The 16086-nt window shown below is 47.4% G+C and overlaps 1 protein-coding gene across 4 annotated transcripts in view; it reads left to right on the top strand.

Annotated features, from left to right (window-relative positions):
• Positions 1–16086, top strand: part of RGL2 (ral guanine nucleotide dissociation stimulator like 2) — a 256218-nt gene that overhangs the window by 225067 nt on the left and 15065 nt on the right. For all 4 annotated transcript variants that reach the window (XM_078641622.1, XM_078641625.1, XM_078641624.1 and 1 more), the window contains 8 exons: positions 343–427; positions 1560–1643; positions 2521–2595; positions 3816–3848; positions 3974–4095; positions 4617–4712; positions 4953–5115; positions 11980–12240. In XM_078641622.1, coding sequence (XP_078497748.1) covers positions 343–427; positions 1560–1643; positions 2521–2595; positions 3816–3848; positions 3974–4095; positions 4617–4712; positions 4953–5115; positions 11980–12240 — 919 coding nt within the window. The remainder of the gene's footprint in view (positions 1–342; positions 428–1559; positions 1644–2520; positions 2596–3815; positions 3849–3973; positions 4096–4616; positions 4713–4952; positions 5116–11979; positions 12241–16086) is intronic.

Below are 16086 nucleotides of genomic sequence, written 5' to 3'. Positions count from 1 at the left end.
ATGACGGAACCCTTTGGCTCTTGATGGACTCCGTAGAACTGTGACGTAAGCGTTAGAGTGTAGTGAAGTGAATGCAGGTTTGGAACGTTGAGTTTGCGGTTACACGCAGAAGAATAGACGTGTTATACTAAGCTCTGTGTGTGGCGTAGTCATTAGCGGGTACCCTGGCTGATAGAGGATGCTACAACTTGGTCTTCGAGAATTAGTTTTAGTGCGGGACAGAAGAGGAGGCCGGAAGATGGAGGGTGATGGCTTCAATGATGTTTGATGGCTGCTGAGCTGGTGTTATTGGACAGTGGCTATTTTTACACATTTTAATTGTCCTTCTCTTTCCATCTACAGGGAGGCTCTGAAGAGTTACCAGGAACTGTCTGAGGTCTTCTCAGAGAAGGACAATTATCATCAGAGCCGGGAGCTGCTCTTCAAGGTACACGGGCTAAGGCTCTTCCTCCCAGAACCCTTCAGGCCACCCCTGTCCCATGAAGTTCCCTTTCTGCACTTGTGTTCACAACATTGCTCAGGGTATTAAGAGGGGGTTTACCCAAGGAAGTCACTGGGACCTGGGTCATATTGGTACTGAGAGGGAAGGGGTCCCAGTGAGAATTAACTAATTACCACAAATTAAATAATAATAGTGACACTTAATGAATCTACAATGTTTTATTCACAATGTAGACATAACCAGGATATAGTATCCAACAATGCTCATTTTGAAAAGGTTGAGTAGTGCCCCTGGGAGTAAGGGAGAAGTGATAAAGTGAGGATAGTGCAGGTAGGGAGGAGTGACAATAAAATCAGACAATAATCTGACACATTTATAAGTCAATTGAAATGTACAGACGATCATGAATCCAAATATATCACTTAAAAAGCCACATGCCCCACGTAGTACATTATATGTAACAGTTTCAAATTTGTGGTAATTAGTTAATTCTCACTGGGACCACAACATTCCTCAGGCAGCATTACTGGTCTGAACAAAGCCCATGATGAGAGGAAAAAACCTGGACTAGATGAACTTCTCACACAGAGAGAGGCCAACTGACCTGCAAGAACTGGTTTAAAAAACCTCAAACAAAATATTTGCCATTATTTTATACCTCTTTGAAATATAAATGTACCACAACACATAGGTCCCGGTGCATCTGCACACGGGTGCCTAGACCCCTGCTCTTGGAGCCACGGTTCAGTCTAAGCTTGGGTTAGTGCAGCGATGACGTCCAGTTCCTTGAGTGATGTCAGAGTCTGATGTCAGTTGGTGTGATGTCACAGTCTGACCTCAGGTCCGTACAGTCACGTCAGTGTGACATCAGCTTCCTGCAGAAATGTCACAGTCTCATGCTTGGCTCGTAAAATGATGTCACACCCTCTCTCTCCTCTCACCTTGTTACTAACGTCAGCACTGGGCGTGGCTGAAACTAAAATTCTTTTTTTTTTTTGGGTGAAAATCTGTTTTATTGTTTTCAATACAAACTTTGGCATATGATTCAGGTTGGACATATTCACATTTTACGGTTGAAGCTAAAATTCTTAAGTGATGTTTCAATTCTATTTTATAGTCTCAAGAAGAGACATCAAAGCCGGCCCACCTGGAGCTGAACACGAGAAAACAAGCGAGGCGCCCCAGGGAGCACAAAACAGTGGTAAGAGTGATAGAAAGGGAGGAGGAACCTATGCTAGCGAGGAGGGAGAAATAAGTTGAAGAAGGGAACTGAGGCTAAGCAGAATGAAGGTGACCCCAAAGGGGTGGCACGAGCAGGCTCGACTGAGGAGGAGGAGGTGTTCGTGTGAGAGAGAGGGGAGGGAGAGGAGAGAAAAGAAGGGTGGGGCTCCTGGAGGGATTGTGGGAAGGGAGGAGAAGCAGGGAGGGGGTGGCATGGTTTGAGGTACAGGTATTCCCTGGTGGGGAGGAGGTGAAGCAGGGAGGGGGTGGCATGGTTTGAGGTACAGGTATTCCCTGGTGGGGAGGAGGTGAAGCAGGGAGGGGGTGGCATGGTTTGAGGTACAGGTATTCCCTGGTGGGGAGGAGGTGAAGCAGGGAGGGGGTGGCATAGTTTGAGGTACAGGTATTCCCTGGTGGGGAGGAGGTGAAGCAGGGAGAGGGTGGCATGGTTTGAGGTACAGGTATTCCCTGGTGGGGAGGAGGTGAAGCAGGGAGGGGGTGGCATGGTTTGAGGTACAGGTATTCCCTTGTGGGGAGGGGGTGAAGCAGGGAGAGGGTTGCATGGTTTGAGGAGGTGCAGCTATTCCCTTGTGGGGAGGGGGTGAAGCAGGGAGAGGTGCCATGGTTTGAGGAGGTACAGGTATTCCCTGGTGGGGAGGGGGTGAAGCAGGGAGAGGGTGACATGGTTTGAGGAGGTGCAGGTATTCCCTTGTGGGGAGTGGGTGAAGCAGGGAGAGGATGGCATGGTTTGAGGAGGTACAGCTACAGTGATTGCAGTCAAGCAGCAGGGGGCGCTGACGAGGATCTGCTGAACACCTCCATCCGTCCTCTAACCCTTCCTCTTCTGCCCCCACCAGGGTGTGGTCCCCTACCTGGGGACATTCCTGAAGGATCTCGTCATGTTGGATACTGCGGCCAAGGACCAGCTCGAGGTGAGTCTGGGGAAGCGTCAAAGACCCCCCAACATGATGCAGGGAGGGCTGGGGTAGAGTCAGTCACATGCCAGATGAAAAGCAATTCAGAAACTTGAGGTCATACCTGTGGGGGAAGTGAACAGCTGTCCTAGGGCAGCTGTCACACAAGTTAACATAGCACTTCCACACAGAGCCACAAAGCTTGTCAGAGAGTTATCACACACATAAGGGTGCCTGAGGAGTGTCAAACATGTGAACAGGGGAGGGGAGAGCAGGTCAGAGTCTGACAAGCACATTGGACAGTTGCACAACAGACCAGAAACCCCAACTGCTGTCAAACAACTTGGTTAATGTATATCTGACAGTGTTTTGTTCAGAGAGCTGGCGTGCACCTAAGAGACAGGAGGTACGCCTGTCAAACTGCAGCTATCACAGGCTCTGGCTTCCATGTGCTGCGGTGGCTGAGAAGACGCTCTCCTTTACTACCTCTCGCCTCAAGGAAGCCACGTGTCCAGGCGCTGGCCTTCAGCCGTCTGGAGTAAGGCAGGTCACATTTGGCCTCCATGAATGGGAGGCTGCTCTCTACACTTCAGGTAGTTCTGAGCACCGAGGCACGTCTTGTTTGTAACCGCCCCCTGGCACTGCCACTGCTCCTCTTCTTCAGTCCATACACCGGCTCCCGGCGAGAAATAGAACTATTTTCAAGATCTGCTGTTTAACCCACAACGCCCTCCATGGACAAGGGCCCACATATGTAACGTTTGCTTCACACCCCTCCCAGACTTCTAAGATCTCGTGACAAGGCCTGGCTTAGATGTCTCTAGGTTGAGGAAGGCCAGGGCGGCTGCAGATTATTCTCCATCCTGCCCCTCATCTTTGGAATAAACTGACACTGCAACTACGCACCCGCGAAAAAAACTCGCATTTCAAAAAAGCGCTTAAGAGCTACCGATTTTAAGAGTGCCTTTTTCTTTTGCTTCCCACCCGTCATCTTGGTCCCGTGCCGTGATACCCCTTTGGGGGGGATTCAAGGCGCTTAATAGATTAAAATATCATAACATAGGCGAAGCACATGCAGGGAGTGCTCCCAAGATGGCAGCCTGCCGTGTGCACATATACACTGACTTTCCCCGTCATCCACACTGAGTCACACATGCATTCAGCAGATCCGCGGGGAGGAGGCGAGAGGTTCTGCTAGTGGCTATAACTGAAGCACCTTTTTACTGTTCCTCTTTCAGAATGGCTACCTCAACTTCGACAAGCGCCGGAAGGTAGGTCCCGCCTGCTCCGAGGAGCTTTCCCGCTTCTTTTCATGTCTCTGTTTGCTTCACCCTTGCTTTGGACTCGCTGTGTTTCTGGCAGATCTCCTATCTTTGTGGCTTCTTTGTCTCCCTAGGAGTTTGAGATCTTGGCCCAGATCCGTCTGCTTCAGTCCATCTGTAAAAACTACGACTTGGAGCCGGACCCGGCCTTCGTGCGATGGTTCCACAGCATCAAGGCGCTGAGCGAGGCAGACAGGTGAGCGCCTGGTCTCTAGCGCTTAGATTGCAATGAATGAGTGAATAGCTGCCGATAAGCGCTGGGTGCAGAGTTTTAACTAGGAGGCTGCTGCACGATCCGGAAAATGCCTGAGTGGCCAAGTATTAAGGCTGCCTTGTCTTAATTCTACCTCCTGCTTCTTTCCTTCACTCCCTTACACGCTTCCTATCAAATGTATCCTACTCTTGCAGGTTCATTTTTATCTATGCTTTCTCTTGTCATTATTGTCATACAATTCTTCTACTTTCTCTATTTTTCACTTCTCATTTTTACGCTGAGTCAAAGTCAATGGTGAAAAATAAGTCTTGGTCCACAAAATGCTGGCGGCCATCACCTGCAACCCCCAGCACAAATTAATCTCTGCTGCTCTCCCTGCAGTAGGGCGCGAAGTTTATTCAAACCCTCGGCTTGGCAGGTCTGTCCCATTGCAGGTCTTGGCAGGGTTTTTGCTGTGAAGCAGGCTCTGTACCCACTGTCCGCATGTTATCTTTGCTTTTCAGCTACCACCTCTCGTGCGAGATCGAACCTCCCCTGGACCTGGCCCCGGTCCCTCCTCGACCCATCAAACCCACCCTGGTGATCACGCACTGTATGGAGTAAGTGAAGGAGTGCTGTAAAAAATGTGTAGATTTGCACCAAAGAACAAGTTGTGTCCTAGGAGGGTGGTCTGCGGGTCCGCTCTGTGGTTGAATATCGTATGGTGCTGTTAGAGTCAGGCTGGTGTTTGTTGTTGCTGCTTCAGTGGTTTGGTATCTGGTCTCAGTCTCTTATCACCTTGTGCTCCTCTTCTCCATCTCCCTTGTCCACTTCTAACCACCCATCTCTCTTCCTCTCAGTCTCCTTACCTCAGTTGCGGCTCCCTTTGGACCTGGCACCTGCACCTGGGATCGGCCGAGCTCCCCCAAGCGACCCTCTGACAGCTCTTTTGAGTTTTTGGGGGTGAACACACACGAGAATCAGCTGAGTCCAGACACATCTCTTCTGACGCGCATGACAAAGGTAAGAAGTGTGTGTCGGCCGCTAGAGATCAAACCTTACCTGATGTCCTTCTCCCTATCTTCTACCTGAATCACTAGGTGACCTTTGTTTGAGGGGAAAAGCATTTTAGAACTGTTATATTTGCCACGCTAGTAATTACTCGCGCTTGATTTTAAAAAGCGTTAGAACTCGGATTGGACTCCTCCTACCTCCCTCTACCGCCTGGGCCACTCTCAGCTGAGTATCGACGCTGAGAGTTGGTCCCGGGGAGGCGAGGGGGCGACAGCGGCCATATTGGGTGTGGGTCCGCCCTGACGCGCTCTAGCTGCCTTTAAAAGGGGACAGGCTTCTCCGCGTAGCAGACGCGTCTGCGGACGCGCCGGATGCCCGCCGGAGTCACGCCAGAGTCCAGCCCATCTGCGCCCGTCTGCGCCCGTCTGCGCCCGTCCGCGCTGAGGACGGGCTGCAGGTCGGGCTGGACTCAGCTGATTCTCCTTTCCCCCTTGATGAAATAACTGGGCTATATTCCAAATCAGAACTCCTCGCGCTGAGGCCTTCATCCCAGACTTGTCTCCATCACTATTCTCCTGAAGGGATCCTGCATTCCTTTAGATGTTGGGCTTGTATGGCTCCCTTTGTATTCCCCTGCACCGGAGCAGTAAGATCACATCTCCCGCCTAAACAGCCTGAGGCGCCCCGAAGAACTGGCTTCCTAATTAACGCTCGGTCGCTTATTAGGCATAATGTCGCCTTCCACGATTTCGTGGATGACCGACAGCCTGATTGTGTGTTCATTATGGAGACCTGGGCCTCAGATACCTCAGGACACGATCTGGTTTTGGCTATTCCTGACGGCTATTCTCTCTACAGGCAGGATAGACCCCTGCGTAGAGGAGGAGGCATCGCCATTCTGCTTAAATCCTCCTTTTCCTGTGTAATTAAAACACTATCAATGCCTCCAGACCGTTTTGAATCATTATACTTTTGTATCACCTTATCTCCATCGGTTTCCTTTACTGGTATTCTGGTATATAGGCCCCCCGGTCCTAGGGCCAGCTTTTCTGCAGAACTATTAACTATTCTGGAACCTTACTTTGGAAAAACAGCCTTTACTATTTTGGGTGATTTTAATTTCCATTTTGATGAGGTCAATTCTAATGACACAATATCATTGGTCGATTCGTTAGATGCATGTAACTTCACCCAACTTGTGAACAGTCCTACCCACAAAGCTGGGCATATACTTGACGGGGTATTTTCTAATGACACTAGGCTTTCCACTGGCCCACCGTTACCTTTGGTCTGGACAGACCACTTTGCTGTACCATTGGAATTCTCCATCCCCGCCTCATGCCCTACTAACTGCCTAACTTCGCCATTCACCCTCAGGAGAAACCTCAGGACTATCTCTGATGAGGCTCTTGCCCCTCTTGTCTCCACTCTCCAATCTTTATCCTTAAAAGACGCAGCCGAGGCAGCTCAAGACTTTACGGACTCCATTTCCAACTCAGTTGAACAACTTGCCCCCTCATCTCTGCGTTATGTAGCTCGCCGAAAACCCACGGCACCTTGGTTTTCTGATCAGCTGAGACTTCTGAGACAGGAATGTAGGAGCAGTGAAAGAATTTGGAGAAAATCTTGGGATCCTAATGATCGAGAGGCCCACAAGTCTGCACTGCGGGAATATAAACGAAGAGTGGTAATAGAGAAGCAGGAGTATTTCTCCAATCTTACCAGCTCTCTTTCCTCCTCAGGGGAGCTCTTTAAAATCGCCGACACCTTATGCTCCCTGCAGACCCCAGATCCCGTAGCTAGTTCACAAGAGCTGTGTAATAACATTTCTGACTTCTTTCATAAAAAAATTCTGGATATACATGTCTCCTTAGAAGTCCAGTGCCGGGCTCTGGATCAAAACATCCCGCCTGTCATATCTAGTCTTGATTCTTTAGGCAAAGATCCTTCCCGCCTTCTTACGGAATTTCCATCTCTATCCCTGGAAGGACTGAACATGTTACTTGACAGGACTAAATCTGCCTCCCCCCAGGACCCTCTTCCACTGAAAAAACTGAAAGAATGTAGAAATAGCCTTCTTCCTCCTATGCATGAGGTTATGAACAAAGCTATCACTCAGGGTTCTTTTCCCCCTGTATGAAAGAAGGCGATTGTTAAACCTCTTCTTAAGAAGCCGTCCCTTGATCCGGCCCTTTTGAAAAACTTTAGACTGATTTCCCTCCTTCCTGCCCCCGCTAAGATGCTTGAGGCGCATCTGAACCTTCATCTGTCCTCTTTCCTTGATTCATCTGAATACCTGGATAACACGCAACATGGTTTCAGAAAACATCACAGCACGGAGTCCGCTCTCACTTGTGTGGTCGACAACATCCGACGCAAAGTGGACGCTGGCCAAACTACGGTATTGGTTCTGTTAGACCTCACGGCCGCGTTCGACACCCTGTCCCCCGCCATTCTTACATCTCGGCTTAGGGAAGCTGGTGTCATGGGACCGGCCTTGAGCCTCCTCAATTCCTTTTTGTTGGATAGGGAGCAGAGAGTGATGCTTGGGAACCACCTCTCCCTTGCTAAGTCATTGCAGTGTGGGGTGCCACAAGGGTCGGCCTTAAGTCCGACCCTATTTAACATCTATGTGGCTCCCCTGGCAAGACTAGTTAGATCTCAGGGGATGGAGGTGGTGTCCTACGCAGATGACACCCAGATCATGGTGTCACTGGCTCACTCCTCTGTCAGGGCATCTGCCGCCAGTTTCAGGGTATGCATGCAGTTTGTGGCAGACTGGATGACTATAATTTCCCTCAAACTGAACGGCGAAAAGACTGAGGTGTTGATCTTTGGGAAAAACCAAGATGTTTGGTCGAGTGAGTGGTGGCCACTTTCTCTTGGCATCTGCCCCACTCCCTCCCAATCCGCCAGAAACCTGGGTGTAATATTTGACACCTCACTCTCTCTGTCCCTACAAGTCAACAGGACCGTGGCCACCTGCTGGGGTGTGATCAGGATACTTAACAGAATCCGCGGATATCTTTCCCCCCAGGCACGCAAACAGGTTGCAGTTGCCTTGGTTGGCTCAAGGTTAGATTATTGTAACTCTCTGTATATGGAAGCCAACAAAAGCCTTTTACATCGACTGCAGATTGTGCAGAATGCTGCAGCGCGCTTTGTCCTTGCCCTCCCCAAAACCGCTTCCGCTACTGTGGCCCGGAAGGACCTTCATTGGCTTCCTGTCCAGCACAGAATTTCCTTTAAAATTCTGTGTCTGGCTTACAGAGCATTGACAGAAGGTCCCTCAAGTGCCATGGGCTCTCTTCTTTCGCGCTATGTTCCTACAAGAGATCTTCGCTCTTCGGAACTTTGTCAACTTGTTGTGCCCCGTTTTAAACTTGCGAGATGGGGAGCCAGAGCTTTCTCTGTGGTTGCCCCACAGCTTTGGAATTCCATTCCTATTGATATAAAAACTCTTCCCTCCATAGAGTCATTCAAAAAGGCTCTCAAAACGTTTTTCTTCAAGAGTGCTTACCTATGAGATAATGCTGCATAGAGGGGTCTTAACCTCCACATTTGATTTAGGCGCCTTGACGCCCATTGGGCTAAGTTTGCGCATTATAAAAACCACTTCATTCATTCATTCATTCATGTCAACCACCAGAGGATATAAACAAAGAAAGCCTGCGATATCATTAACATCGAACTCTCGTGGTGGACGACAGACCAAACCCACCGGTGCTCCTAACCTCTCCATGAGTTAACACGCTTGGAATCTTTTCCTGGTAGAATACCTCTTTGAAGAATCCGGTAGCCTGACTGTACCCATCCTAATCAATAGCATCACTCTGTATCGTTCTGTAATCTGACAGTACCCGTCCCGATCAACAGAATCACTCTGCACCGCTCTGTAGCCTGACTGTACCCATCCTGATCAATAGCATCACTCTGCACTGGTCTGTACCTTCCTGTATCCATCCTGATCAATAGCATCTCTCTGCACCACTCTGCAGCGCCTGTACTGACCAGTAGTGTTGTTGCCTGTACCTGTCCTGATCAGTAGCATCACTCTGCACCACTAGCAGAGTCCTGTGCTCAGCCATGCTGTTAGTCTCTTGGCAAAGGGGCAATGTAGGCCGACAATCAGCACCTTTAATGATCTCACTCATAAGTGTTACATCCTTTTCACTATCCTCAGTATGTATTTGTACATTTTCAGGTAAATGAAAATGGAAAGCTCTCTTGACAACCTTTGTAAATAGAAAAACTTCAGAGCTTGTCAAATGTTTACATTCTCTCTTAGTCACCTGTGAGCGAAAATGATTTCTTTCATGACAACTTATGTTGCACATATCCTCCTAGCCTACTTTTAAGAATAAAAAAATAGTTCTGCACACTATACCTTACAGTGCAGTTTTCTATGCAATACCATTGACAATAGGAAAGCAAAATAAGTAGGTTTGCCGACAAAAGTTCTACAAATATTTTACCCCTATACATAGAAAAACTTAGCAAAATTTACCTTTTAAGGAAAACAAATTCTGAATACATTTACCAGTGTGGCTGGGTTAAATGTTAATGAAAATGCAGTGAAAATTATCTTGTAATACAGAAAAACCTAGTCTTTAGCAAAGGTAAACTAAAAACATAAAAAAAGATTAAAATAGTGAACTTCACAATTTTTGCTGGTGAAAAACAACTTTGTAAGCCCGTAATAAAGTAGTAAAAATACCATATTGCAGTTTTACTAAACACAATACTGTTATGGAAGTTGAATATTTAGATATAACCTCAGATATTTACTTTATAGAACGCTCTAAGAGAACGGCTGAAAAGCCTATCCAAAGGGTATCCTTCAGGTTCCCAACAGTGTCCTAAATTATTGACGTGACCTCGAATTTGGGAACAAATTAATTAGCATTCCCCATAGCGACTAATGGCTCTCAGATGTTTACCACAGGATATCATCTATTTATACAATATAATTTATGTCTCTCAGATCAATGCAAATGCACAGGCCTCCTTCTAATTTTCTGCCTAACACAACAGGGCAAAGCATTCCGAGAAGTCAATTCCTTCTATAATTCTTACTCCGGCAAGGTGTGTTAATGCTTCCGTTAGTCGATCACTCATTGGTTGTGGGACCAGACCACACCTAATGCACCTCCAACACTGCCTGGTTCTTCTGCACAAAGAGATACCCATTTTACATCTACTATCCTTATTTAGCAAATATCACTCTATTAGCATTACTGCCTCTGGTGTAACTTTATGCCATTCTTTTTTTAGTGTCTCCTGTATAATAGACAAGACCCCTTATTTGCTATGTAACCCTTCTCAACCATGCAACAATCCAACAAACAAATTCTCCTTTGGGATATATCAATATGTTCAATATGAATGTTCCTGTATTTTCTTTGCTCTGCTAGAACTGTGCCCTAATCTTATAACTTACTTGGCAAACCTCTCCTTTTCCAACATAATGTAGGAGAGACTATGTCAACCAATGAACTTTATTATGTAAACATCCATCATAACCTCACAATGTCGTGTATCAAAGGCTTAACTTCCACTTACAGCACAAGCTTGTAGATGTCCTGATGTACCCTTCTATCCTTCAATGTATGATTCTATTTCACACCTCCATCCAAGCACACATTGGTTAAAAATGCTTCTCTGACCCCACTTTTGTTAAAACGTGCCCCCCACATTCACACTCGCATCACACACCGGTGCACCCATAGATCTCCTTGATAGAGAATGCATCTCTCAGCAAAATGTATACTGCTGGTAAAGTGAGGGGGTACTTACGGCTGCACGCCATAATTTTCTCTTGGAACCTTCGATTGTTGGTGCACTGCAGCATCTGAATAAAGGCTTGATAACTTCCCCAAACGTCATAGTTAATTCTTTCTAGGTCACAACATTATAAGTGTCCTTTACGTTGTTGCTGTGCAACCAGGTAATACATCTTTTTGATTCAATGTTTGTTTCCATGCCAAAAATGTCTTAAAGCATCCTTAGGGTCATCAGAAACCTAGCTCTAGCACCAGCCGCACCTCACCCTTTTTCCACCTTAAGCAGGTTGAACCCTCCTCGTCTCCACATTGAGTGTGTTTAAATCTTGCAGACAGGCAATCTCAAGCTGCCTCCACCAATATGTGCAAAACAGCCTGGGCCAAATCTTGACAAATTTGATTTCCCCCACCAGAAAATGTAAGAAAAATCCTCCTTTCACGTTCATCCCAGCAACAAATGGTTCCCTGGGGAATAGGAAAGGAGACACATTGAGAAGCTACAACCGCCAGTGTACATCTTACACACCAATTCAAGGCCAGCAGGAACAGGTACACAGACTGAGTGTGTGCAAACCTCTAACTAAGCACCAGCAAAAAAACACCATGACACGTAAGCAGATGGGGCAACTTACAGGAAGCCAGGACAACACACACATTTCACACTAAGAAAGGGAGAATTGGGGCCATTGTACAGACCACAATGGCAGCTGTGGTACAGTTCAATGGTGATGGTGAGGGTGTAATTTACGCTGTGTCCAATGTTATTTGTTGCTTGTGAATCAATGAGGGGGCAAAGGCAGATTATAATAAATTGCAGAGAGGAACTCCATCAATGTAGCGCCAACATTATGACAAGGGCTGCTTCCCTGAATCTTAACTTTTACGTTACACAACCTTTGGTCCACGTCTAGGCACGAGAGAGCAGAAGCAGCGGACTATCACCCATAACCACGGGTTCAATCAGATACTGGCCCCTCCAGCTTCTCTCTCAGACGCAATATTGCTATAATGTTGGCCCTTTGACCACAAAGGAGCAAAGTGTTTCTCCTTGTGTTGGCCACCAAGTGACTGTCTCTCGCTTGGATTTCAGCACATGAAGTCTACGTCGGTATCGTCCCTGGATACAGTGGGGCTGCCATCTCCAGGCCCGGTGCCCCCTGCACCTCTCCCCGCCATGCTGAGCCCACCTGCATCAACCTTCATGAAGGGCCACAGACGGTCAGCCTCCTGCGGCTCTGCTTTCATCACTCCCTCCACGTCGGAGGTCACCCCGAAGGATGAAAACTCGGAGTGTCGCATCATCCGGGTACAGATGGCCCTGGAGAACGGCAACATGTACAAGAGCATCCTGGTAAGTGACCTCATGGCAGGTGCCTCACCATCCTGCCCTGTGATCTCATAGCATCCTTTGCTACAACACTCTAGAGTATCCTCTGCATGACTGGTCCCAACATCCTTCATTGCGACTCCTGAAGGCCACGCCCCAAGGGCCACAGAATCTCTGTGTAAACCTGCAGGTGATACTCCTTGATATTCAGGCCCCATAAGACTCTGTGCTGTGCCCCTAAAATTAGCATCTCAATGTTCCATGGAGTGTCCCAATGAAACGTTACTCCATGGTAACATATAAGTACTTATCTACGTGAAAGGCACGACTCACATAGATGGAATCACCAAAGAACAATGTTTCGGCTTCACCTGGCGCAGGAAGTGCAAGATTGTTTGTCTGTTTGCATCATGATTGCATTTGGTATGTGAGATGTGGTTTTATTTTGTACATTCAGCAGTGTCAGCCGAACTGTTGCTAAAAAAGAGGTAAACCCAGTAGCAGCCCCTCCTTAACACCTTGACTGCTGCAGCAATTCCCCCTCTGTGCTGCAGATCCTTGAATCCCATTATTCATGACGAGCTGAGCTCGTCATAAGCACACGAGCAGTGTACTGCATGACGAGCTGAGCTCGTCATGAGCATGGAAGGGGTTAAGGACGGAGGGGCCCGCCTCCTCACTTTTAGTCAACATAAAGAGTATTGGTCAAGCTACTCAAAGGTCAGCCTGAAATACACTCTTTATTTTTAGGTCAGGCAGCCAGGAACTAACCAAAAAGCCGTCTGTCTGCCTGAGCTGAACTTTGCCTGGCTGAAAATGTCACAGCCCCCTGGGCATGACCTCGCCAGCCTGGCAAAGAACCTCAAGGCCCTCCCGCTAGTGATGAGGGGGCGAGTCGCTGATAGCCTCGGACCTGGGTGCTTCAGTTTAAGCCCTGAAGTGCCCCGGCGAGGGTCCTTCAGGGACGTCTCATCACAAAGTGGGGTGGGATGGGGTCAGCAAGTGTCACTGACCCCATGGCACTTTGGGACGAGGCAGGGACCTCTCATTGGCTGTCCTAAGGTCAGCCAATGAGAGGAGGCCTTCTGAAACCGCCAAGGCTTATGTCTCTAGGATGCTACAGAAGGTAAGTGTTATGTTTTTTAATGTTTGGTGAATACGTGTGTGTATGTATGAATGTATGTGTATTTGTGAGCTTGTGCTGTGAATGGGTGTGTAAGTGCTTGTGAATGCAGAGGCGTGTGAGCGAGTGAGTAGATGGGTGAGTGTGTGTGTGGCATGTCCCCTCTCCCCGCTTGAAATATCGGCAGCCACTGGGTAAACCACTGAAGAACGTGCCCTCGATGCCCACACTGTTTGCAGGGGTATCCCAGGGAACTGAATGCTTGATCATGTCAAAGATAATAAACGATCAGGAAGGATCAGCCATTGATCAGTAAGAGATTGTGGATTTTCTGAAGCACAGCCATGTGTGTGCTGCAGCCTGATCTAAACCCACCTGTAAGTCATCAAGGACACCTCAAGTTACTGCCCATTGACTTGGTCACGAAGGATCAGCCAGCGATGGATCAGCCAGCGATGGATCAGCCAGCGATAGATCAGAAACTGTTAAGATATGTGAACTATTGCAGACTCACACACACAAAAACCTCCGTGAGATAGGAGTCTGCAGATGGTTTCTAGCAGGACCCTGTGCCGGATTGTGCGTCTTCAGCATTAGATGGACATCAGATGTGGGGCTCTAGTACCGTCTACAGTCCAGGTCAACTAAACTCACAGTGGAGGTGCTTCTTGCAAGTCCAGTGAAGCAAACGTGAGCTGCAACTGCTGAGGCTTCCTGCCTAGTTCTTAACTTCACACTGGAGTACAGAAAGATTGGATAAACAAGGTGCTTGTACAGAACGTTTGTTGGAACATCTCGCAATGCAGAAGAGCGGAACGAATGCGGAGAGACTTGGCGGGCAGGGTCTTGTCTGGCTTCTCCCTTAACGTAAAGGAGCTTCAGCAGAGAGGGCTGCAGGTTCCCATCTTTCAGAATCTGATGATTCAGTTTAATATTTCTGCCAGTTTGCTATTGTTTGCAGTTGCTGCTAGTACCACGTAGACAGCAAATAGATTGAGTGCTGGTTCTATCAGCACACTCACCTTCTAGGGCCTGTCTCAGCTTTGTAGATGTGAACGCGATCCCCCACTAGTGACGTCAGCTCGTTTCTGAGCACCACTCGAAGACACAGGACGTTCTTATTAATATCTCAAGGCGTCCGCTTCATGAAGAAGCCTCTCGTACCTGGATCATGCCCAAGCCACAGGTTTCTGGGGGTCTCCTGAGAATATGGCCCACGGTCTGGTACCTCTTCTAAAAGGGGAGTTTCATCATCATGAATCAGTGTGTATGCCCTTAGCCACATTTGCCATCATGTAGTTAATCGTGATTGTGTACTAATTTCTCTTTTCAATATGACCACCGTAGTGATACATATACTGGATTTACGCAACATTTGCACGTGTGGAGCATGACCCCATTTGTGAGTCTCCTTTGTTCACTTTGCTGTTTGGTTCTTCTTCAGTTTTCTTGTGTTATTTTTGTTGGTTGGCGTATTAGTGGTAAGTTTTGTTCATTTATTAGGTTTTTGTGTATTACGGTTTGAGCGAGCATGGATGCACCTATTGGATGCTTGAGTTCTCGCTGTTCATTTCCGGGTGACCCTCTTGCGGTAACAGTTCAAATATGGAACCGCTTTGAGGCTGGTCTTAGTTCTATTTTGAGGATTCACAGGTGACTACTCCAAACAGAAAGATATTTGCAGTTGCGTTTGATGTGTTGAATCATAATTTGGTATTGATTAATAATTTGCGCTCAGTGAGCGCTTTGGTTACTTCACATCAGTCGTATGTTTTTGGCGGTATGCACTCTAGCTGTCGTTACGGGAACCAGTGAGTTTTTTTTATATATTTATAGATGTATTGGAAGGTTAAGGAGAGAATTTTTTGATGCGTGGTGAAAACGTGGGGTTTTGTTGTGTTCGTAATTCAGTTGCACCATGATTCATGATAGTGGCATGTGGACGATTTTGCACCATGTCACAACATGGTTTCACATTTAATAAACTACACTGTTTTGTGTCTTTTGTCAAATGTATATTTTTTTATATGTTGAAGCATGCCCTGATGGAGGGTCTGTGAGCCGAAATGCGTTGGATTGTTGTATTGAATAGGAAGAACAATACAACCATACTATCACCGATAGATTATACTAAGAGTGACTATACAGACATGAATCAATTGGAAAGGAATGGATGATGACTATTTGTTTTCATTAACGGCATCTTTAAACCGGTGAGACAGAATCTGGTGTGGAACTGATTTACAAGTGATCCGGCCCAAGGGTGGTATGAAATGCAGTGCGTCTTTGGACTGATATGTATGTTTGTTGCTGTCGCCAAAACTGTCCCCTATTCTAAACGGCCACGTTCTGGACATGATGAGGTGGCCACTGCTATGAGCTTTGTAAATAAGGCTTCCTTGGCTGATTCCCGGCGGAACTACAAACAGAGTTCTTCTAGTGATATCATAGCGTCTATTCATAAATCGCACATAAACGTAATGCCTCTTTCTGTATGGCCACCCTTTCGTTTTTGTACTGATGCTTCTGGGTTTTTGTCTCTGAGAGTGCACTGAGGCCAGATTAGCCCACCTCAGCTCCCTGCTCCTAAAATGTATGTTGAATTGGCTGTACCCAATTGGAAATGGCGAACTTACCTGTAAGCCCTTAGTAACTGGTGCCTTACTACCCATGGCATGTCAGTTAGAGGGGTACCCCAGGGCGTGCAGCACTGAGTGTTCTAACCTGGAGGTCCCCAGGTCAAACAA

The sequence above is a fragment of the Lissotriton helveticus genome, chromosome 5_1 (genome assembly GCF_964261635.1).
Source record: "Lissotriton helveticus chromosome 5_1, aLisHel1.1, whole genome shotgun sequence".
Classification (NCBI taxonomy): Eukaryota; Metazoa; Chordata; class Amphibia; order Caudata; family Salamandridae; genus Lissotriton; species Lissotriton helveticus.
Note: the sequence above shows the minus strand (reverse complement) of the source record. Positions and strands in the feature narration are given on the sequence as shown.